Genomic DNA, 23,118 nt, shown 5'->3' with positions numbered 1-23,118 from the left:
AAGTGGGTATTCACCCACGAAAGCTCATGCTCCAATATGTCTGTTAGTCTATAAGGTGCCACAGGACTCTTTGCTGCTTTTACAGATCCAGACTAACACGGCTACCCCTCTGATACTTTGGGATTATGGTCTCTTCTCTAACTGTTCACAAGTTCTGTCTGGAATCTGAAGGGGATCTTCCCACTACATTACACTCTCCTTGCCCCCTTCTCATTCTCCCTTGGACTTGAAGACCCTCTTTATGTTTGTACAGCACCTAGCACAACAGAGACTGGATCATAATTGGTGTGTCTGGCCACTACAGTAATGCAAATAAAATAATCAGAATACGAAGGTGTATAGAGAAGGGGCAAAGGATGAACAAGAAGGGACCAGAGAGAGAGGGAGAGTGCAAAGATGAAAGAAGAGTGATTTTAGATACAAGTGCATGAATATGACAAACCCCCCCATTCTTACTGAGAAACAGAATAATAGGAAAAGCACAAACCAATTCTCAAACACAGGCCTCATATTTAGATTGTACTAATCCTGAATGTAGCGAGTCAAATGAGCACATCTTATTATATAATCTCCAAATCCAAGAGCCTCTAGAATATTTATTCTCATAGCACTCCTGTGCAGGACAGAAGAATTATCCTCATTCTAGGATCAAAAACTGAGTCACACCGCGATTAAGTGACTTGGTCAAAGTCACACAATGAGTCTGTGGCACAGGTGGGAATCAAATCCAAATCTCTAAAGCCCCAGAGCCCTTTTAAACACACTATGTAAACAGGCAGCTTGTGTGTTTAAATCCTCATTTGAGCTAGAGCTGGTCTGAGCTCTAATGTTTACAGCTAGAATTAGATTTGAATTTCCCAAAAGTTGAAGAAGGGAAGTGAGAGCAGATACCAGCAATATTCTGGTTCTGATCCATCAGATAAGATGGTTGATTGGTCAAACCTATCAAGTTCAGATCCAAAGTTCCTTGTGATTTGGCTCTAGTGATAGAATTCAGGCCAATCTCTGGTTTATATGATGGACTGAAACACCCTAAGAAGAGGCTCACTTTTGGAAAATGGCCTACATTGTGTGAGGGACAGTGGAAAACGTGCATCAGGATAGATGGAAAATGGGCAATAGAAAAGAAATGGTGCAGGGTTTTGTCTTTCGTGCTTTTACACCACAACAATAAAGTAGTATGAAGAAACCACATGGGCACAGTGGGGTCCCAATAACAATGTTTACTGACCATACCCAACATGCAACATTACACCGAGCTGCTCTGCTAGGCTTCTAAAACAGAACACATTGAGCGCCCCTAGATGGCTCACATACTAGTTAAAGGGAAACGATGCTATTCACATACACTTCAGCAAAGAGAAAACAGGAAAAGTGTAATAAGTTCAGGGAGTCCTTTTGTTTCACTTCGAGACAATTTTGTGGCAAAATTTATTATGTAAAAAAATGAGCTGCCTGAACCTTAATGATATTTTAATATTTCAGGAGATGTTTTCAAAGCATTGATTTGATCGTTAGCCAAGCAAAACTCATTCACATCAGTGGGAATTACACAGCTAAATTCCTCCACACAGATGCACATACCAAGCAATTGGACATTTTACCCCCCTTTATTTATGTGATTAAATTTATATTATTGTCATGAAATTCAGAACTCCCATGTTTGAAAGGCCACCCTCTGATCTCAGTTACAGTGATAAAATTCATGATAAATCACTAACAGCAGAGGTTTGGGATTTTTCTGTTATGGGTTATTATTTGTATTTAGAGCTGGTTTAAAAGAACTGGGATTGTTTAGTGATAATTTTTGTGACCAAATCTTCCCATTTTTTTCCTCAATGAACTTCAAACGTTTCCATTGAAAAACAGGATGCATGTTTCATGAAAAATTTCTGCAAAACACTCATCCTGGTTTTCCTTCATTGAAATTCAACATTTCAATGAATACTTTTGTCAAAAAAAAAAAAAAACCCTCCAGAATTTTGGAAAAAATTATCCAGCTGTTTTTGTATTCTGGGAGTTTCCACAGGCCCCAGCTGAAATCGGGGTCCTTTGTGCTGTACAAATACATAGGAAGAGATCACCTCTTTACCAACTTGCTTACAATCAAAACAGAACAAAGAGACAAAGAGGGGGGAAAAGAAAGATTGTCTCCCCTAGTTACAGGTGGGGGGAACCGATGCTAGAACAAGGCATGTTAGAACAATGCACAGAGTGATTTAATGGAGGGCTGGCTGGAAAACAAGAATTCTGTTTTGCAAAATAATATCAAGGTTTTAAACTTGTTTTCGTTCTGCAGAAGAATGAAACAGAGACCTTTAGACATTTTTTTCCAGACTAGCCAGAGGTAGGGCACTTGCATGGGATGCAGGAGACCCAGATTGAAATCCCAGCTCTGAAGCGGGCAGAGAAGGCACTTGAATATGGGTTTCCCAGGCCCGTACCCTAAACACTGAGCTAATGACTATTTGAGGTTTCACCAAAAAAATTCTGTCCGGTTCTAATTAAATGATTTACACATTAAATCTGTGGAAGAACTAGAGATGGAACCCACATTTCTTAAGTGACAAGTCAATGTTTTAACCACAAGTTCATCCTCCCTCCCTGATGTGTAAGGTGGTCTAAGAGGCTGAAGAATGTTACATTTTCTGTGTTGGCCTTTAACTGCTCCACATTCAGACATACTAACCACTGCAGAATGTGACTATGCCAGTGGAGACTTGCCAGCTATCTGCGATGGCAAGCACATATTTTGTGGCTACATAAATTGCACCCAGATTTGAAAATTTAGCTTGAAACTTTCCCAAAGGATCCATTTCCCAAATCCTGCAGTGGTATTTTGAGCCCGGTGTCTCGCCAAGAATATAGGTCTTGAGCTGCCACTGATTAACTGTGCAATATATGCGATTACATGGATGCCAAATGTATGGGAAGCATCTCCAGCCCCTGTTTGGGAATGAACTGGGAAGATATGACTTGCACTGAAAAGCTGGTTCACCTTGCAGTGGTGTTTGCAGGCTAAAACGATCACTGAGGTTGTATTATAACTGATGGGAGGACAGATCGGTAGGACAGACATGCAGAGATCCTTCCTATAGATCCCTGATCTTCAGAGACCCCTGCTCCCATCCAACCTACAACTCATCTCCTTAAACCTCACCAGTAAGGCCTGTCTCTAGTTGCTAAGAAAAGAAAAAAAAGAAAAACTGGACATGGTCACTTACCCCCATCCAGCTCCCTCCACTGTCAGGAATCATATAGCTTAATAACTCCCTAGAGAATACAAGCCATTCTCCCGTCAAGCAGCAAATGCTATTGCGTTAAGCACAGGTGAAGCACAGAATAAAGGCTGCTCTCTCTAACAAGGCAGCTGGAGTCTGGTAAGAGGGCGCACTTAAAAACAAGAGAGAAAAAGACAGCGACAGAGGGGTGGGAGGAAGGTTTTATTATTCAGTCCACAGTTCGAGTTCATCTGTATTGAGGCTAGCATTCACTGCTCTTGGTGTGTCAGTTTTGGTAGGCAGCTGATGGGCGGAGGAACAGGGCAACTGGAATGGCCCAAGCTGTGACAATGAGCTATGATGAAGACTGGGGGACAGGGCAAATCTCTCAGTTGTGAGTAGGAGGTAGGTGGGTCTTCCATCTAGTAGAGGATTGGGCCTCCAATCTCCTGGGTGGATGGGAGCTCTCAGGCTAACAGGTTATCATCAGGGCAAGGTTTGGGGGTGTTTCAGTCTCGATTTCAGTGCTTCTTGCATTGGTTTAATTAGGGATGCCCAAAACAATCCTTTCTGTTTCTTCAGATTGGGATGCAGTTGGCCAATTTTCGAGAAGCCCGAGGAGCCTCTGTTTCTGGGAAACTAGTGAAGCAAATCCCGTGTATAAAATAGTTTCTCTTGTTTCTCTTATTGTGTGAATAACCACACTTTTCACTTCTGGGTGACTTTTCTGCATGTATCAAAATGCTTTATAGTCACTAACAAATCAAGCTGGGTTAATAAGGCTGTAGGATTGTCCCTATTTTACAGATAAAGAAATTGGAGCATATCGAGAGATCCCAAAGCAAGGCGGAGCCAGAAATAAAACCCAGAATGTTTGATTCCCAGATAAATGCAATATAAATGCACAAAACATGTTACCTGATTATATCTGTGCATACTGTACCCACACAGCACATATAAGACATATGTGGATGTTGTGCCTATATTAAGCGTATATGTAGCACAGTAGCAGTGTGTTTTTATTTGTTCAGTGGGCCTCCAAAATTTTGCTAAGCGCCACATTGAAAAATACAGTGGTAAAGAAGCACACCATGCTTACGCTTTGGGTACCCCATGGAGAGGTATAAAGGGGTTCTTACCCCTCCTTATGCCCCTGTGGGTCATGTAGTCCAAGTCACCATCTAAGCCAACTCAGCCATCTCAGAACCTATCCGTGAACTAATCATGAGATAAAACAGTCAAACCTTCTGTCCCGCATAGTGCATGAGTGACATGTTTTTATGCCAGTTGCATTCTTCATACTGCCACTGTTTTGTTTATGAGCTGTGTGAACCTTGTTACGGGTTGAGATAAAACTCATTGAGATTGATAGGTGTATACTGCATCAAAGAAATACCTGACTATTACCAATTCCTCCTCCTAACTATTACCAATTCCTCCTCCTAACTGGGACAACCTACTAGACCCCAAATTTTTGGCCAGTCACTTGGGTCAAAAGGAGGACAATATATTATAAATGATATTTTAGGCTACAGTGGTAAGAGAATGCTAACCTGCTTGCATTTCCTGGATCCATTCTATTGCTTCCATTTCTCTGGGAGGATGAGATTCCCCAGAACACACCTGCTATTCTATTTCTACTCTGCATTTGGGGCCCTCATTCTGTATTCATAAACATTGGTGCAAAACTAGTGGGACGACCCTCTCTTCCCCTCTCCCCTCCCGCCATCAGTATCAATGGAATTATACCAGGGTTAAACCAGCGTGGGATCAAACTCAAGCCTCAGCAGATCATGGACAAAGATTAGCGATAACACAAAGCTATTATTTTTTATATCCATTCTCCATCTTCTCTAAAGGCAAGACAGGTGAAATAATATCTTGTATTAGACCAACTTCTGTTGGTGGAAGGGACAAGATTTTGAGCTTCACAGAGCTCTTCCTCAGATCTGGAGAAAAACTCTCTGAATCTTGAAACCTTGTCCTTTCCACCAACAGAAACTGGTCAAATACAAGATATTATTTCACCTACCTTGTCTCTCTCATATCCTGGGACCAACATGGCTACAACAATGCTGCAAGCATATATCTATTGTACACTTACAGGGCAAACCCCACATATTCTACAGTACCAGATCTTTAGCTACCTTGCTTCTCCCCAGAGATTTAAAAGTGGTAGGCTGCAGGGCTTCCTGTTTCAAATGAAGTTCAATGTAAGGCTCTTCTTAGAAACCAAGGTTTTAAATTGAAATGAGCTAAAGGAAACATTTTGATTGACACAATTTGATTGGTTTTTCCCCCCCAGATTTTCAGTTTGTAAACATTTTGCGAGATTTCAATGTTTTGTCCCAATTTGGGACAGGAAATTTTTTCAAAATCTCTCTAAAATTCTCTTGAGATGGGAAAACCACTTCCCACCCAGCTCTGAATGGACTGGCTGGAGTGTGGGCAAGGTGGAGGGGCACTTATAGTTGCTAGCCCACGCAGCTCTATAACCATCCCGGCCAGCTTCATTCCTGTGACTTCTTGATCATTATCATCATGGGGCACAGCTATTGCTCAGATTCTCTTCTTCACTGGTGGGATTTCAATGTTGTGATATTCCACAAGACAGGGGATTTATGGCTTTTGTTCCATTGTACCTGGTGGAAAGTCACATATGACCAGAGCCTCAGTATTAAATCTTATCTGAAGGCCAGCACCTCCAATAACAGCATGGCCCCTTGAGACATTGAGTGCAGACAGAGGGGAGAGTGTCACCTACTGTATTGCCAACATCATGCTCTACCATCTACACAATGCTCTACCATTTTTGCCACCTCAAGCTTAACAAAAAACAAAAAAAACCTCCCAAAAAGCTGCTCAGACTGCCAACCGAACTGACAAAGCCAAAAAAAAAAAAGCCGCAAGGACTGCGCCACTCCAAGAATGGACGGAATGCTGCACCTTAGCATGTGCCGCCCCAACCATGTGCTTCCTCCGCTGGTGCCTGGAGCCGGCTCTGGCCAACACTATCTCCGGCAGCACAGCACCCACTAGCAGAGCTGGATTCAGTCCTGGCCTATTATTGCACGACCAACTGTTCAATGCCTCCTAGCCCCTTGGAAGGCCACTGAAATATACCGTCTACATCAGTGCCTGCAGTACAAGGTCTGTCCTTGGAGGCCCCAAATACCAGCCCTGACAATAGCTATGGAGATGCAAGTTGCAAAATTGCAAGATCTGTATCTTGACCCCATTCAAGACCATGACAAAAGTCCCTGTAATTCCAGTGGCACCAGGATCTGCCCCTAAGTGAAGGGATGGGTTTGTATGTACACAGGTATATGGGTAACGTCTAGTAGATCACTTTTGTGAGCAAAGTTTCCTGGATATAGGAATATACCAGATGGGCAGAGGCATGCCCTTCCTTACCTGGATCCGTTCATATGATCATATTCCCTCTTGACATTGACCCGGACTGGCTGATTGATCCACTCCTGCTGGGGAGGTAAAGGGTTGATTTTGTGCGGCTGGCCGTAGTCAGGGTTCCCTGAGGCCGTCATGTCCGCCTTGGGGAGGTGAGCGGCAGCGCCGTACGTGGAGTCGAAGAGGGACTGGTCGTCACTCACCACTGAAAGTGCCTCCTGAAGAGAAGAAACAAGACCCTGGTGTCATGACTAAACCAGCGACTCAGCTCACATTCTCCCTTTGAGTTGGCCTGCAGCTGTGAGAGCCCCACAGCTGCCAAGCCCTGCCTGAAAATGACATCTGCCAGCATCGCAGATTGAATCCAACTCTTTGGGGTCCATTAACCCTTATGCAAAACCGGTGGGTTCTTTTTCTGGTTACTCCCTGTCTGAGCAGGGCAGCCGCTGAGGTTAACTGAGTACAGTTAACTTAGGGAGCTGGGTACAGTACTCTCCTCACTGCCTGCCTCATCCAAAGTGCATCTGACAAGGTCTGCATGCTCTTCATGGAGCTAAGTTAGCTGCGCATGTGTGAAAGCTGCCAGCTTGGCTCCCAGCTGAACTGGGGACCTTCAGAGCTAAAAGCATAAGCTGCTATAGCACAAGCTAAAGAGCCAATGCTTTTCCAGCTGCAGATCTCAAAGCTCTTAGCAAAGATGGATAAGCCTTTTTGGCCCTTAAACATGTGCTTTACTTTAAGCATGTGCTTAAAGTTCCCTTGAAATCAAGAAGTATTTGCCCTAATAATTTTGCAAGTGGCTTCTCCTGTTGTTGTCATTATTATTGTTTATTATTTGTGTTTCTGTAGCACATAAGAGCCCCAGTCTGAACAAGGAATCCATTATGCCAGACACTGTGCAAACACAGAACGAAAAGACAGTCCCAGCCCCAAGTGGCTTGCCATCTAAGAACGAGACAAGAGACAGCAAACAGTTATAGATATAAATGGGGGGATACAAGAAACCAATGAGGTAATACCACCAGCATGATCAGCTGGGGTGCTGAGAGTCATTAAACCAAACTGTAAACCCTGTATATGATGGAAACCACTTCAAACCAGGTTTGTATCTTCATACAGTCCCCCTTCGCCCATTGATTGTACTAATTTCAGAACACTTCGGGGATTGAAGATACCCCTAAAAAATACTTTCACAAGGACTGGTCAGAATATTGTGAGAAATCTCCCCAGCAAGATTTGGGAATTCAGCCCTGGCCAACCCAAACCCTGGTTTGTGTTAGGGATTCAGGCAGATGCATCTCTGGATGTTGCTAGTCCATTACGTATGCTGGAAATCCCCATTCCCATCCCCTCGAGACCTTGTAAAGGCTAAATAAAACCAGTGACACTGCCAGTGTCTTTTTCTTAAAGCAAGAGTAGGCCTTTTCATCGGCAGCAAGGATGTGGTTACAGGTCTAGTATCAGCTTTGCTGAAGGCAGGGTGTATCAGACAGGGATTCTGAAATGACAAAGGCAGGAAATAGCCTTCACTGGGCTCCTAGGCACATCTCAACACAAAACTCCGGGGGTTTCCCTTTATGGCAGGAGGCCCTAGGTGAACCTTAAACAGATCAGTCAAAGGGGATCTCTGTTGGTGGGATTCTGCGCCCTGTACCAAGTACACTTGGCAAGGGAGCTGGTTGGAAAATTAATTATTTTCCCTTTGTGGACACAATCAGGAGGAAATTTTTTTGGCAATTTTCAGCAGAAAATTTTGATTTTTCATCAAAAAAAACCTGACTGGTTTTTGGCCAAAACCCCACAAAATGTTCAGTTTGGAAGGAGGGGTTCAATTTTCTGGCAAAAAAATTGTAAATTCAAGGAAAGCAGACACTTCCCATGAAACTTTCCATTTGGTTAGAAACTCAATTTTCTGTTGAAAAAAACATCGTGAAGCAAAATGTGTGCCCAGCCCTATTTGTCAGGCTAAGGAAAGGTCCCATTGAGCTCAGCTCGGGCATGGACAGATATGTTGGTTTGGGTAGGACTAAGTACACATTTCCTGCCATCGTAGATAATACCAGCTGGGGAGATTTGTTTCCTAAGTGCCACACATTCTGTGAATAAAGAAACGACTCTCCTGTACAGAAAGCTGTGCACAGGACTGATCAGAGTTCATTACTGCAAATATCCATAACAATGCTCTTGCACTCATACAGTACCTTCCTCCAGATGTTAGACACTTTACTGATTAAATGGACGTAGCCTAAGGACCCTACTTTCCCCATTAAATGTACGTAGCCTAAGGACCCTACTTTGCCCTCAGTTGCATGGCACAGAGGAGAACAAAGGTATATGTGACAGCTGCCATTTTGGCTGCCAGACTAGGCACTGAACCAGGGACCTCCAGAGCTAAAATCACAAGCTGCTAATATGCAAGCCTCCATAGATACAGCTCCATCCAGTTGGGGACTTGTAACACAAGCTTTCTACTGTGTTACACATGCAAACACCAAATATGGCTAGATGTGTAGGAGGAGAGCTAAGAGGCGTGTCTCCCCACATCCCCCGGCCAGGCCTTGCTGTGGCATCTCCATGCATCTAAGGCTCAGCATAAATACAGAGGGCTGGCCAATGCCAGGGGATCTTTAACTTCCATGGACAGAATGCAGTAACTCCTCTTTTAAAAGTCTCATCTGACTGACCCAATACCTGGAACTCAGTTCCACCTCCTTGGAAGAATACAGCTGGCCCTGCTGGATCTAAACCTATAGTCCAAGGTCAGGAGACGCTGATGTTTAGATCAGTCCCTAAATGACTCCTCTAGCTATAAACATGTGGCTACATTCAATTCCTAGGGGCCTAACCTGATTGAGAAGAGTCTGGCTTCAGCTCTGGTTAATGAAGAGACCAACAGCTCAGATGGACACCAGCAGGTAAATGTTGCATCCTATTGGAATCTAGTTACATGGAGTCTGGGGTAGCTGGGTAAGTGAGAAACCCCTGTGGGGTGTTAAGAGTGCTAACACAACCTTACTAAAGAAGCCACCACTGATCAGAGTTCCGCCCCATGCTGTCTTCTCCTGAGCTTTGTCCTTGAATGGCCAGACTGAGTCCGAGACAGGGGTCTTGTGTTTATTACTTGGGCATATACATTACATTATAGTGCCTCTGGGAATACGCTGGCTTCAGTTTTTCCAGGTTTTAATCACATTCCCAGCATAATGCGGCCAGTCCCGTCTACAGCAGCTCAGAGCATACCACAGACACGCTCAGTTCCCTGCAAAAACCAGTCTCTGACTTCTCAAGGCATCCCATGAGCCAAACAGCTGACTGCCCCAGAGGAAAGTCTATTGCTGCTCCTTCTACTGAAGTGATCCTGCACAGAGTTGGCAAAACACCTTTGGATCCTGAAGAATGAATGGAGTTGCAGAAATGTCTGATGATTATTACCTTGCATTCCTAGGAGGCAAAATCCATAGTCTTTTCTCAGACAAGACGTCTAGTGACTTTATATGAGAGTTTTGCCGGAGACTGAGTGAAAATATCAGGATTTGACCCTATTGTGACTTTGATCCTGTGGATCATTATGGATGAAAGCCAAGGTTTTCAAAAATGTAGGTGCTTCCATTTTGGGAGTCTCCAGTGGGAGGCATGCTGGGCTTGATTTTACGAAATGCAGAGCACACAGAACTTCAGCTGGAGTCAGTGGAGCTGCTGGTATTTAGCACCTCTGAAAATCATCTCAGGCTGGGCTTCCAAAATTTGGAATGGCCACTTTTGAAAGTTGGCTGCATGCCTTTGTCTGTTTTATGGATTACAGAGAGAACAGGATGGTTCCAATAAGCAGCAACCTGTTTTAAGCCATCTCTTTCAAATACCCCCGAATTCACCCATGCTGTATTATCCACCTTGAATTTACCTCTCCTTGACAACCCACCTCTCCTTGACAAGACATTTATGTTGGTGTCTTGGGTGGCTAATTAATAAAGAGCATTGTTGTGAATAGTAACTCTTCTTCAGCTGCTGAAATGCAGCTGCTTCTGGGCTGAACCACAGCACCCATTGTGCACCCACGACACTAAGTAAAGAGAGGGAAAGGGAGATGTGCTTTGTTAGGCGGGCACCACCCATAGTTCTTTGTGCTACAGGAATTAGTATTATTCTCTCCCAGTGAATCGTGGAAGAACTTGTCTGCCTTTTGGGGTACATGGGGAGAACTGTGGGAAGGCATTGGAGGGCTATCAGCACTCAAATGATTTAGCCTGTGTCTTCCCTGCAAAGTGGCCAGGTTCAAGCCTGAGTGAAAGCAGAGACACCTGAGGTCAACCCTCAGCCAGACCAGCTAGCCTGGTTTGAAACACCACCAAATTCAGAGAGAGGACTGTGTGTGTAGACAAGAGGGGGGAAGGGGCTAAGCAGGATGTGAGTTAAGTTTTCAGTGAAGACAGGCTCCAACTGGCCGGTGCTCAGCTGGGCGCTCATCTGAAAGTTTTAAGATGCACCCATCCAACTACACATCCTTGCATTTGAGGCCCCCATTTACCCTGAAAGAGCTCACCTTGAGACCAGGCTCTTGGCAGAAACAGCTCAAACCTTAAGAGGTTTGGCTTGGACAAAACCCCCACCCCCAAATTCAGAAGTTTCGTCTCTCAGCATGACCCAAAGCTCAAGGGCAAGGAAAGTTCATAAGATGGTCAGGGTTTTCTGGCTTTGGCTGAGCTCCGACTGCCATGGGAACCAGAGATCGTGATGTGACAGTAATCAATGGTCTCACCCTCTGTATATGTCTACAATGAAGGCTCTCTCCAGGCCTCAGTGATGCACCTGCACTGAATATTGACTCTGTGCTCTGTACAGTCACTTTTCTGACCATAACCACATTTAAAGAGTGTTGTAAACGATCAAAGGTTCATCCTCCTGCCACAAAGGCTGACTTCATCAGAGAGAAAAATGCTGCACACAAACCACTACGCAATGCACGGAAAGATTTCTTCGCTCTCCAGAGCAGGGGAATTGCAATCAAATGTTTTCCTTTCTCTTCCTCTGCGGTATTAGGGATCACTCCTGAACTTCTTTGCAAAGGGCATATTACAGATCTATCCCCCTCCACCTGCCCAGGCCCAAATGTGGGATGCAAAGGAGCCAAAAATGAGGTACCCACAGCAAATGACCTTGTAATTAACACAAAAAAATCTATTCCTTAAATATAAATAATGGTTTCTGGAATTACAGTTTTATGAATCAGCATTTCTGCTGCCAATTACTTATGTTAGTAAAAGTGAAATAGTATCAGGCTTATGAGGGATGGAGACCAAGGTCAGTTTAAATGCAGTAGATAGTAAAATGCAGCCCATAGTGAAACTTGAGGAAGTGGAGTCTAGTGGACAGGAGACTGAGCTGGGAGTCAGGAAAGCTGGATGCTATTCTCAACTCTGCCACTGACCTGCTGTGTGACCTTTGGCCAGTCACTTCTCCTCTCCATGCCTCTGTCTTCCCTCCCACTGCTTGTCTGGTCTATTCAGATGAGGATATCTTTGGGGCAGAGGCTGTCGCTCTCAGTGTCTGTATGTACCTAGCACAACGGGATTCCTTCAATACAAATAGCAACCTCTAGGATCTGGACACCTCTGAATGTTGACAGTGTCTCAGATCAAAGCTTAGTTTCAGATCTCAAATGCCCCAATCTTTATAACGCGTCAAACCAAAACCAAAGGTCCAAATACCTCTGAGTCTTAGTGGGGGTCCAAAATCATACCAGTCTCCCCACTCCCCTGCCCCAAAATAGTCTTATCTATTTTTAAAGACCAAATCTAAGGTTACAAAGTATTTTCTGCCCAGGTGGGCAGAAGCAGGAGGTTTGGATGATTCACTGAAGGGCTAGAAGCTTACTGGAACCAAAACCAGATGATGGGCTTTTGTGAGCTTTGTCCACACTACTCCACTTCTGCGTGCGGTACGCAGGGAACCCACATAACCCTTTCTGGAAAATGGCAATCCTGGGTGTTTTATTGGTACAAACACACTCCTAACTTTTTGACCTTCAGAGCCCCCTTGAAGGCATGCCTGTTTAGCCGAGACTTTGCTTGACTGGAGCTAGAAGAAAACAGGCTCAGTGATGCAGTAATGAAAGCCCTAAGCTGGGAGTCATTGGAGGTTCAATTCTCCATTGCTCTGCACCGTGTGTGTAAAGTGGGTGTGAAGCCAGTCTGATTTGGAAGCACTTTACACCAGGGCAGAATTAAGACAATCCAAAGCCCTAAGCACATCATCTGATAGCTCCAAGTCCCCATCCACCCCCATCCCATAGCTCTGTCCCTGCATTATTTGGCCCTGCCCCTCCTTGGGGATGGCAGCAGGTTTCAGAAGTAGGACAAATGGTGCAGTTCACACCTCTTGAAGCTATTGTTTCAGGCCCTCTACAGACTCAGGCAGCTTGGTTCATTCTTCCAAGCTTTTCTTTGCATGCATGAGGGCTAGGAACATTGTTTTTGAATTAAAGCTGGCATTGTGATATTATTACATGACTTCAGTAGCTCAGGCCCTACCCTACAGTATCTAGGCCATCATCTGTCCCCGTTTTACACTCACACTGCACAAAATGCAGGCACACAGTGTCTATTCTTGGCTCTACCATTGACTTGCTGCCCACTATCTATTTATCAAGTGCCTGACTGTGAGCCCCATACTTGCCCTGGGGAGAAGTTACTCACTAGAGCAGTCACAACGAAGCCTGGCACTTCTCCAGTGAGGAACTGCGCACTGGTAGAATGAGGAGTTTGCAGTCTGGCTCAAGTGTCTCAGGTGCTCTGTGCCTTAGTTTCTTCATCTACACATGGGGGCTAATAATGCTTTCTCCCCTTTATACAACAATTTGGGATCTACAGCTGAAGGTTTCTGTTGTTATGGATATTTCCTTTGGCTCATTTGCTTTGGCTTTGTAGAGTGATCTGTTTAAGATGCTTATACAATATATAAGCTGTAACTGATTTCCTGGCCCACTGAGATTATATTAGCTCAACCATCATTTTAAATTAAACAGCATCCAAAATATAAGATATTTTTTAAATGCTTGGGAGGTGGATGAGTATTTTTTGGCCCAACTTTCTAAAGGTGCGGGACACCTGAGGCTCTCACCTGCCATTGATTTCTTGTAAGTGAGACTTGTAGGTGTTGAGCCCCTCTGAAGATCAGGTCCATTTATTCTCCACTATAGAGATGGAGAAAACCAGGAACAGGGAGATTCAGTGGCTTGCTCAAAGTCACATAGCTAAGCAATGGCACAGCCAGGAATACAGCTCAGGAACTTCCAGCACCCAGGCTCATGTTCAAGCCACTAGATCACACTGCCTTTAGTTTTACTTTCCATTATGAGAGGTACTCTTGAAATGACAGTGCTGACTCTGCGATAATCCCAGACCAAAACTCATTTCTTTACAGCCCAAAGAAAGGTGAACCTGGTAATTTGTGTAAGGAGGAAAAGCCAAGAGGGCAGAAGATTGATACAAAACCCAGAGGATTCTTAACAACAAGAATATCCTGAAATTAAGACTCATACTACAGCTGGTAAGACAATAGGGACATTTTTTCACAAATCAGTTTTGCACAAAAAGTTTATTTTTTAGATTGGATAGTTTTTGAAGTTCACCATTTCACACCCCACCCCAGCTCTAAGACGAGACATGGTGGAAGAGAGGTCTGGATGCATCATAGCTCCACACCCACTAAGGCTCTGATCCAAACAAACCCTCAAAGATGCACTTAGCCCTTCCCAGTTCAGGACACCACTTATGCACATGTTTAATTTAAACACATGCTTAGGGGACTTAAGTTAGGCACGTGCTTAAATACTATCCTGAATTCTCAAATCGGGGCTCCATACTGCATACTGATAACTTGGAAGCTGACCTCTCCTGCAACAGCTGTTCTAAATTCTAAGAGAACTTAAACGTCTGAGCTGTCTAGATATTCTATTAACCATTGAATAACCATTATCAGTTGCTACACAGAATCCATCTGTGCTGTTACTATACTCCTGGGCTATTTTAAATCCACGATCCAGGGCTGCTCCGGCATAAAATTCATCTGCAAAATGTTGTGGGTTAAACATTGTATGCTGAATATTTGGGGTGAAACCCTGGCCCCGTTGAAGTCATTAGTAGTTTTGCCATTGACTGGAACAGGGCCAGGATTCACCTTTGAAGGCTAATCCAAATGGAACTGTCCTGTGCTGCCAAATTAGTGCAAGTTACTCTACCTATACACACATTTCACTGACCAATTTACATTACTTATATCGCCACTGAATTGGCCCTCTGTCCCTGGGAACTCATGCACCCGCTACCCTAGAGGTGTACATGCACCTTCCTTTTGGGTTATTTTTTTCATACTCTTGTGAAATAATTGTATGATTTCCTTCAAGCATCTGTATTAGTCAACAGAGGCTCATGGTTATGAATATGCACACACACACTTTGGCAAATATTATTTTAGCATTTTTACGGGCTGTTTTCCTGAAGACTCTTAGAGGACTGCCAGATGGTTTCCTAGCAAACCTAAAGGTCTCTGCTGAAGTAAGATGTTCCTCCACACAAAACTTGAAGTGACCTCTGCTTTGTCCTGAAACATCCTCTGTCTACTCTTTAGAAGCAGAGCTTGCTTTCCATTCCAAAATTCAGATCAGCGGCCTGCAGCATGAACCAAAGCTCAGCACAGAATAATCATTCATTCCCAGTCCTAAAACTTCTGTTTGTTCCGGGGAAAGGAAAGGAAAACTCCATCTGGATAAGCTAAGAAGCACCTCAAACTATCCCTCTCAGTTAGGGTGACCAGATAGCAAGTGTAAAAAATCAGGGTAGAGTGTAATAGGAGCCTATATAAACAAAAGCCCCCAAAATCGGGACTATCCCTATAAAATTGGAACATCTGGTCACCCTACTCTCAATGCAAACTGAAAATTTGGTTCATATAAATTCAGTTAACTTTCAAATTTGTCATTTCATTCTTTTGTGGCAGCTTCCACATTTTATCTGGACTGAAAGTATAAAGCATCTCTGGTAATATTTTCAGCCAGACTAGAAACTGAGGCTATCGATCGATCTATCATATTTCCTAGCATGCTCTCATTTTGTTTTCCGTGATACTTCCAGTCTAAATTGTTTTTTTCAGAAGGGGGCAGAGGGAAGGGAAAGTTGTCTTGAGAGAGCACAGTGGCAATGTGTGTGTGTGTCCTCTATAACATACTGCATCAGCAAAGGACATGAAAGACCTGATTGTAGCAGACCAGAAGCATAAAGTCACAATAGTTAAAAAATAAAATCATAGCCACTGGATAATTCTGAACATCACAACTCTCACCTTGGTTGCTAAGAGCCAAAGTTTCAGCAATCTGGCAAATATGCCTGTTCTCATAAGATTTCAAGTGCAGTTTTTCAGCCCCAAGAGGTTTGTGTAGTTCAGAGAAGCATTAAAATGAGGGGAGCCTCTCCAAACTGAAGTTCTGACCCATCACATCCATTCATCATTTTGCTGTGATACCATTGTCCCAGTTACATTCACAAACACTGTGATTGTATCCTGTTTTGTTCTCTGACACCGGTCCCATCACAATTGCAGGAAGCCCATTAGGAAATGTTTTCCGGGTGCTGTTATGTTTCCATCCACAAAAAACAAAATGTGCACGTTCAGCCCCAGATGACTTATTCCAGACTCAAGAAAAACAATGACATGAAAGAACCAAAGTAAAGTCTCCAGGAGAGAGCACAGTGTGTGTCTTCTCCAGAAACAGGTGGCAGCAACTCTCAGAACTGCTGAACTCTACCTACATGAGTAGTGATTAGAAAGGTAAAGGAAAGAAAAGGCATGGTACTCAGCCATATACAGCACAGGTTACTAATCATATTTTCAGATCCTATCCCTTTATGGCAAGCAGAGGGCACCTTAGAGAAGACAGCTGTTAAACCCAGGGCCTGTTCTGGTCAAGATAGGTTCAGCAGATGGCTCCAAGGCCAGAACTGGTTTGGGATTTCACACATCCAAGAGTCTGGGCTTTTTGCCTTTAAAGTTATGGCTTGGGCCATGTGTGACATTTGGATGCAGATCAATGTTCAGATTTTGAGTACCTGTAACGTTCAGCATGTGTTTGGATCCAGCCTTTCAATCCAGACCCATCCCTAGTCAGCGTCTCTATTTGGATGAGATGGGAAGTGAAAGGGCACCCAAGCAGCGAAGGCTACATCTGCCAGTGTTCCATTATCTACTGCATTGCTGGTGACAGCAGTCACTTTGGATTATCTGTTGACTCCATGCATGGAGAGCGGTGGTTTAAGTCAGAAAGGATCAGCTGCCTATCGTTAACAGCTGTTAGCATTAGACCCAGCAATGGAAGAAGAACCACAAGGAGCTGGCACAATCGTTGCTAGTGCTTATTCTCAAGCTATATAATGCAAAGCATGGAAATAGGGGAAAGTGGAGATTGTTCAAGGCTTGTGGGTACATGCTGTCCAGTAGATCCATGCTGCACATTATTCAGCTTGATATATTCATCAGCTGCAGTAAACTGAAATGCAGTCTTAAGGCATGCTAGCCCATGTTCATATGATGTCAGCTACACAGACCTCACCTGCCTTCTAACCAGGAACACTTCCTCAATGGGATAGAAAACCCCTAAGGCTGGGATTTTTGACAGAGCTTAAAGGAATTAGGTGCTTATTCATGTTTGATGGGAATTGGGTGCCTTACTCCCTTGGACCACTTTAAAGTTCCAGCCTTAACCTTGACAAAGTGTCTCAGCTGGCAAAGGGACCAGCCAGTCAATGGGCCCAGTTAGCAACACAATGCACTGATTTCCGCAGCCCTACCTTCCTATTCCTGCTGGAAATGTGTAGAATTGATGTGCCTGGGAAGGGCTGGACAGCAACCACCGTATCTGCCAGCACACACGTGCACCCTGTGCAAGGATTTATCCACACACAAAGGTGCATGGGGCAACTCCTTCCCAACTTGAGCTAAATCACTGCAAGCCACTTCTAAACCGATTTAGGGATGTTGACACTGGGGTTTGCACCACGGAAACTAATCTGATTTAACTAAACTAGGTGCAAATGTGTGTGTAGAAAAGAGCTAAGATACTGGATCAGCATGGAAAGGGCTCACAGAAGCAAAATATCAAAAGAATATGCTAGCATGTGAATGGTGAGCTCACTGATCCATGACCCAGATCACATCACCTGACCCCCATGGCCTGTCACATTGAGCCCGTAGATGAAGATTGTTTTCTGGATTGGGTAACATTGTGCTCCTGCTTTCTCTGTCTCTCACTTGCTCTTCCTCAATCACTCCATCATTCTGCATTCCCTGCTTTCATTATGATCTTGCTCCTTTCTTTATTTGGTGCCCTTTATCTGCTCTTCTTCATTCTCCCTCATTCTTTGGCTCTTATTCATGCTTTCATTCTTTTCTCTCATTTCTCTTTCATGCTCAGTCTCTGGTTCACTGTCATTTTTGCTCCTCTCTGTATATTTACATATGGACCATAATTTGCAAAATTCCCTGCCCTTCCACAGACATCCTGTGTGACCTTGAGTATGTCACTTATCCTCTCTGTGCCTCAGTTCCCTGTCTGTAAAATGGGACAATAGCACTGCCCTCGCAGGGGTGTTGTGTGGATAAATCTGTTAAGTACTGTGAAGTGCTCAGATACCACGGTGGTGAGGTCAGGTAAGTATCTCAGATAGATAGGTGGATGTCTAAAACTGGATGTGCCAATGGGCACTTAGATGCACAATTACTAATTTTCATGCCCCCTAGAGCCTGTCCGCACATGTGAATGTGGGCTTCCTGCACAGACTCAGAGAAAGGATGGTCTTGTACTGATGGCATTGGGCCGGGATCTGCATTCCCTTCCCAGCTCTGCCACTGACTTCCTGTATGATCTTGGGTGAGTTACTCAATCTCTTTGTGACACACTTGCCCATCTGTAAAATGGGGATAACAATCCTTCCTTCCTCCCCCCACCCTTTGTTGGTCTTGTCTGTTTAGACTGTGAGTTCCACAGTGCCAGGGCTGTCTCTTACTCAACACCTGTAGGACTTCATTGCTGTGTCTAATTCTAATGGCCTTTAATGATCGGCAGATGATCCTTTGTGACTTGAACTGGTGCTCTCCATTCATGGAGTCAACAAAGAATCCAAAATGGTCACTTCCACCAGCAGTGCAGTTGACAATGGAACACTTTCTAGGTGCGACAATGACACAAACAGGAAAACCTATGAGGTAAAATGGCCTGTTTCCCACACTTCAGGATCTTCTGCGTTTTCACCAGCCTCTCCTTTTCTAGCCCTCACCCACTGATCATGGCAGCCAAAGCTGGACATTCCTTCTTCCAGGAGGGAAGGCAAGGGCTGATGTCAGCACTGCCCTCCAGGGGAGTTTATGAAAGCCTTGCATTGATGCCCTCTGCAGCATGCGTGGCCTCTGCTGGCTCCTTGTTTAGTTCTCAGCTAGTCTCCCCAGCTTGGCAGCGCAACTGAAAGCGACTGCCCAACTGGGATGGCATTCATCTATGTTTTCCTTGCATGCCTGCCTCAGCCCCTGTGGCTCCACTGAGGAGTTTGTCTCTGCATACGCCTATAGGAAAAGCAGCGGTTTTGTGAGCAAGCCTGCTCAGGGCATTCCAAGCAAAACAGCTAGGCAGGATTACACCAAGATATTTTCTTTGTCAATCTCAATTGAGAGATTTGAACAGGAAAACCTAGCTTAAACCACTGAAAGTTCCCAGGGATTTTTGATGGATCTAATTTCTCTACAAAGAGCCGTTACTGTTCTAATCTGCAAGCCACAGGCAGGTACCAGTATAGTTTAGTGTGCTTCATGGTTTCTGTGGGACAGAAGGTTAGGGGGTTCAAATCCCACATTAGGACTTGGGCTATGACCCAAAGCCAACACTGCAATACAAAAGGGGATTGATAGAAGGGACTAACTTACTTCCTCGTGAGTGCCCAGAGATTCCCATGGCACCTCCAGGAAGGACAGAACCCCATATCCTGACAAACACTGTGTCAATAAAACAGCTTCTGACATCCAGTGCTGTCTATGAGCACCTGCTAAATACATAAGTGTTGTTAGAGCCCTTAACTGTGGCCAGGTTTACACTATGAAGCCGTTGGCCAGTGGTGTGAAAAAAAAACAACCCAACACACACTCTAGCTCTGCGTCAAAACTTCCCCTGTAGCTGCAACTATGCTGACACAAGAGTACTCCTGTTGGCAGAACCAGTGCTAGTTTATGCTAGAGTCATGACAGCTGTAGTACTGCTCGTGCAGATGTTCTAGGCTGACAAGAGAGAGGTCCCCTAGTAGCAGTAGCTATGTTGGCAGAAGAGCATCTCCCACTGACAGAGAGCTGTCCTCACTGGCGCTTAGATCGGTGTAACTTACATCGCTCAGGGGGTGGCTTTTCCATTTCCCTGAGCGACTCAAGTCACACCAAAGTAAGCACCAGTGTGGACAAGCACTTAGCGTCATTCAGGGAGGTGATGTTAGTGGGATGACAGAAAAGCTCCTTCTTGCGGCATAAGCACCATCTATAGACTAGTGGGGGTTATACTGGCAAAACATTTGTCATGTAGGCAAGACCTCACTGACTGGGAATCCACTTCTGCTGTAACTCTTCTGAAGTCCATTGAAGAATATCCTAGACATGCAGGGCTGGAAGGGACCATGAGAAGTCATCTAGTCCAGACTCCTGCACTGAGGCAAGATCGAGTAAACCTAGACCATCCCTGACAAACGTCTGTCCAGACCAGGGGCGGCCAACCTGTGGCTCCAGAACCACATGCGGCTCTTCAGAAGTTAATGTGTCTCCTTGTATAGGCACTAACTCTGGGGCTGGAGCTACAGGCGCTAACTTTCCAATGTGCTGGGGGGTGCTTGCTGCTCAACCCCTGGCTCTGTCACAGGCCCTTTCCCCACTCCACACCTTCCCGCCTCCTCCCCTGAGCCTGCCATGCCCTTGCTCCCCCCCGCCCCAGAGCCTCCTGCATGCCACGAAACAGCTGATTGGGAGGTGCAGGGAGGGAGGGAGAGGCACTGACTGGCAGGGCTGTCGGTGGGCAGGAGACTCTGGGAGTGGGTGGGGGAGCTGATGGGAGGCTGCTAATGTATTACTGTGGCTCTTTAGCAATGTACATTGGTGAATTCTGGCTCCTTCTCAGGCTCAGATTGGCCACCCCTGGTCCAGACTGTTCTTAAAAACCTCCAGTGATGGGTATTCCACAACCTCTCTTGGAAGTCTGTTCCAGAGCTTAATTACCCTTCTAGTTAGAAAGCTTTTCCTAATATCTAATCTAAATCTCCCTCACTGCAGATTAAGCCCCTTATTTCTTGTTCTACCTTCTGTGGACATGGAGAACAACTGATGAATATCTTCTTTTTAACGCCCCTTAACATATTTAAATGCTGTTATCAGATCCCTCCTCAGTCTAATTTTCTCAGGACTAAACACACCCAGTTTTTAACCTTTCCTCATAGATCAGGTTTACTAAACCATTTATCATTTTTGTTGCTCTCCTCTGCACTTTCTCCAGTTTGTCCACACCTTCCTTCAAGTGTGACATCCAGAACTGAACACATTACTTCAGCTGAGGCCTTGCCAGGCCCAAGCAGAGCAGGACAATTACCTGTTATATCTTACATGCTACACTGCTGTTAATACACTCCAGAATAATATTAGGATTTTTCTCAACTGCATCACATTGTTGACTCATGTTCAAATTGTCATCCACTATAACCCTCAGTCCCTTTCCAGCAGTATGACCACCTAGCCAATTATTTCTCATTTTCTAGTTGTGCATTTGATTTTTCCTTCCTAAGTGAAGTACTTTGCGCTTGTCTTTATTGAATGTCATCCTCTTGATTTCAGACCAATTCTCCAATTTGTCAAAGCCATTTTGAATTCTAATCCTTCTTTCCAAATGGGTTGTAATCCCTCCTAGCTTGGCGTCATCTGCAAATTTTCTAAGCATACTCTCCACTCCATTAGCCAAGTCTTAAAAGAAAATATTGAATAGCACCAGACCAAAGCTTGACCCCATGAGACACCACTAGATACATTCTCCCAGTCTGACAATGAACCATTGATAACTACTGTTTGAGTATGATCTTTCAACCAGTTTTGCACCCGCCTTCTAGTAATTACCCCATCTAGACCACATTTCCCTAGTTTGGGTATGAGAATGTTCTGTGGGACTGTTAAATGCCTCACTAAAATCAAGATATAGCACGTTTGCTTCTTCCCCGCTATCCACTATCACCCACTGTCCAACTGTTAGAGCAGGGGCTATGGGAATCAGCAGACCTGGGTTCTGTTTACAACTGCATCACCCTAGCCAAGTCATTTAATGTCTCCATGAGTCAGTTTCCCGTATGCGCTATGCACTCCTCCCAAGGGTGCTCTGATCCTTAACGATTGTGAGGCACTCTGAGATCCTTGGCAGAAACAGGTCACAGAAATGCAAAGTGTTATCCTCAAGCATGGCTGCTTGACAAAACCAAATTCTCTTCTGGCTGGATGCTGGGCAACGGACTTGCAAAAAATCTCTTATCAGCTACCGTTGACAGTGATATGTGTGAGTCTGTTGGCTTTATCAGACCTGTGCCAAGAAAAGCCCCGATTTGAGGCTCAGATAGATGGCATCTCATTGCTGCATTGCACATCTCTCTTTCTCTCTCTCTCTCAAAAAAAATCCTCTCTCATGGCTAGTTTTTCGCACAAGCAATAGCCAGTGAATTTTTCCACCACAGCCCCTGCTCCCCAATCCACAGTGATGCAGGCCTGAGTACCAGAGACCTTAAATGAGCTAATGGCAAGCACTTCCAAATCTTTCACTATGGGCAAAGCATGAGAGAGGCGAGCACAAGCAAGGACAAGGAGTCAGAAGCATCTGGCTTCAAATCCCCGTGCTGATACTGACTCACATTTATGGCTTTAAGGTATGTCTTGACTGTGAGGCGAAGGTGTGAATGTAAGATAGACAGGCACACCTGTGCTAGCTTGAATCTAGCTAATGACCACAGTGAAAATCCGGCAGTAAAGGCTTGTGCTTGGGCTAGCAACCAGAGTACAAGCCTACCAGGGACCCTGGGTACATACTTGGGTTGCTAGCCTGTGCTGCCACGTCTTTGTGGCTGTCGTTACCCATGCTAGCTTGATGTGAGCTAGCAGAGCTAGCTTGCTACAATTGCACATAACGGTCAAGAGCTATGGTAAGGCACTTAACCTCCGCGTCTCAGGACCGGCATCTGGAGAAGAAGAGGAGGAGGAGTGAAATGCTTTGGTCTAACTAAAGCCTTTGGTCTCAATACAGGGGTATCTGGGTAACATGTAATGGACTGTGATATAGAGGAGGTCAGACTAAATGGTTCCTTGTACCCTTGCACTCTACAAAACTATGAAATGAGGATGATGATGGTGGGCTCAGCATTGGCCTAGCTGTTCTCAGTGAAGTCAGCAG

At 44.7% G+C, this 23,118-nt stretch overlaps 1 protein-coding gene across 3 annotated transcripts in view; it reads right to left on the bottom strand.

The window, feature by feature from the left end:
* FLI1 (Fli-1 proto-oncogene, ETS transcription factor) overlaps window positions 1-23,118 on the bottom strand; it is a 116,424-nt gene that overhangs the window by 48,112 nt on the left and 45,194 nt on the right. For all 3 annotated transcript variants that reach the window (XM_032772003.2, XM_032772004.2, XM_032772005.2), the window contains one exon: window positions 6,636-6,847. In XM_032772003.2, coding sequence (XP_032627894.1) covers window positions 6,636-6,847 — 212 coding nt within the window. The remainder of the gene's footprint in view (window positions 1-6,635; window positions 6,848-23,118) is intronic.

Source organism: Chelonoidis abingdonii, chromosome 18 (assembly GCF_003597395.2).
Source record: "Chelonoidis abingdonii isolate Lonesome George chromosome 18, CheloAbing_2.0, whole genome shotgun sequence".
In the NCBI taxonomy this organism is placed as follows: domain Eukaryota; kingdom Metazoa; phylum Chordata; order Testudines; family Testudinidae; genus Chelonoidis; species Chelonoidis abingdonii.
Note: the sequence above shows the minus strand (reverse complement) of the source record. Positions and strands in the feature narration are given on the sequence as shown.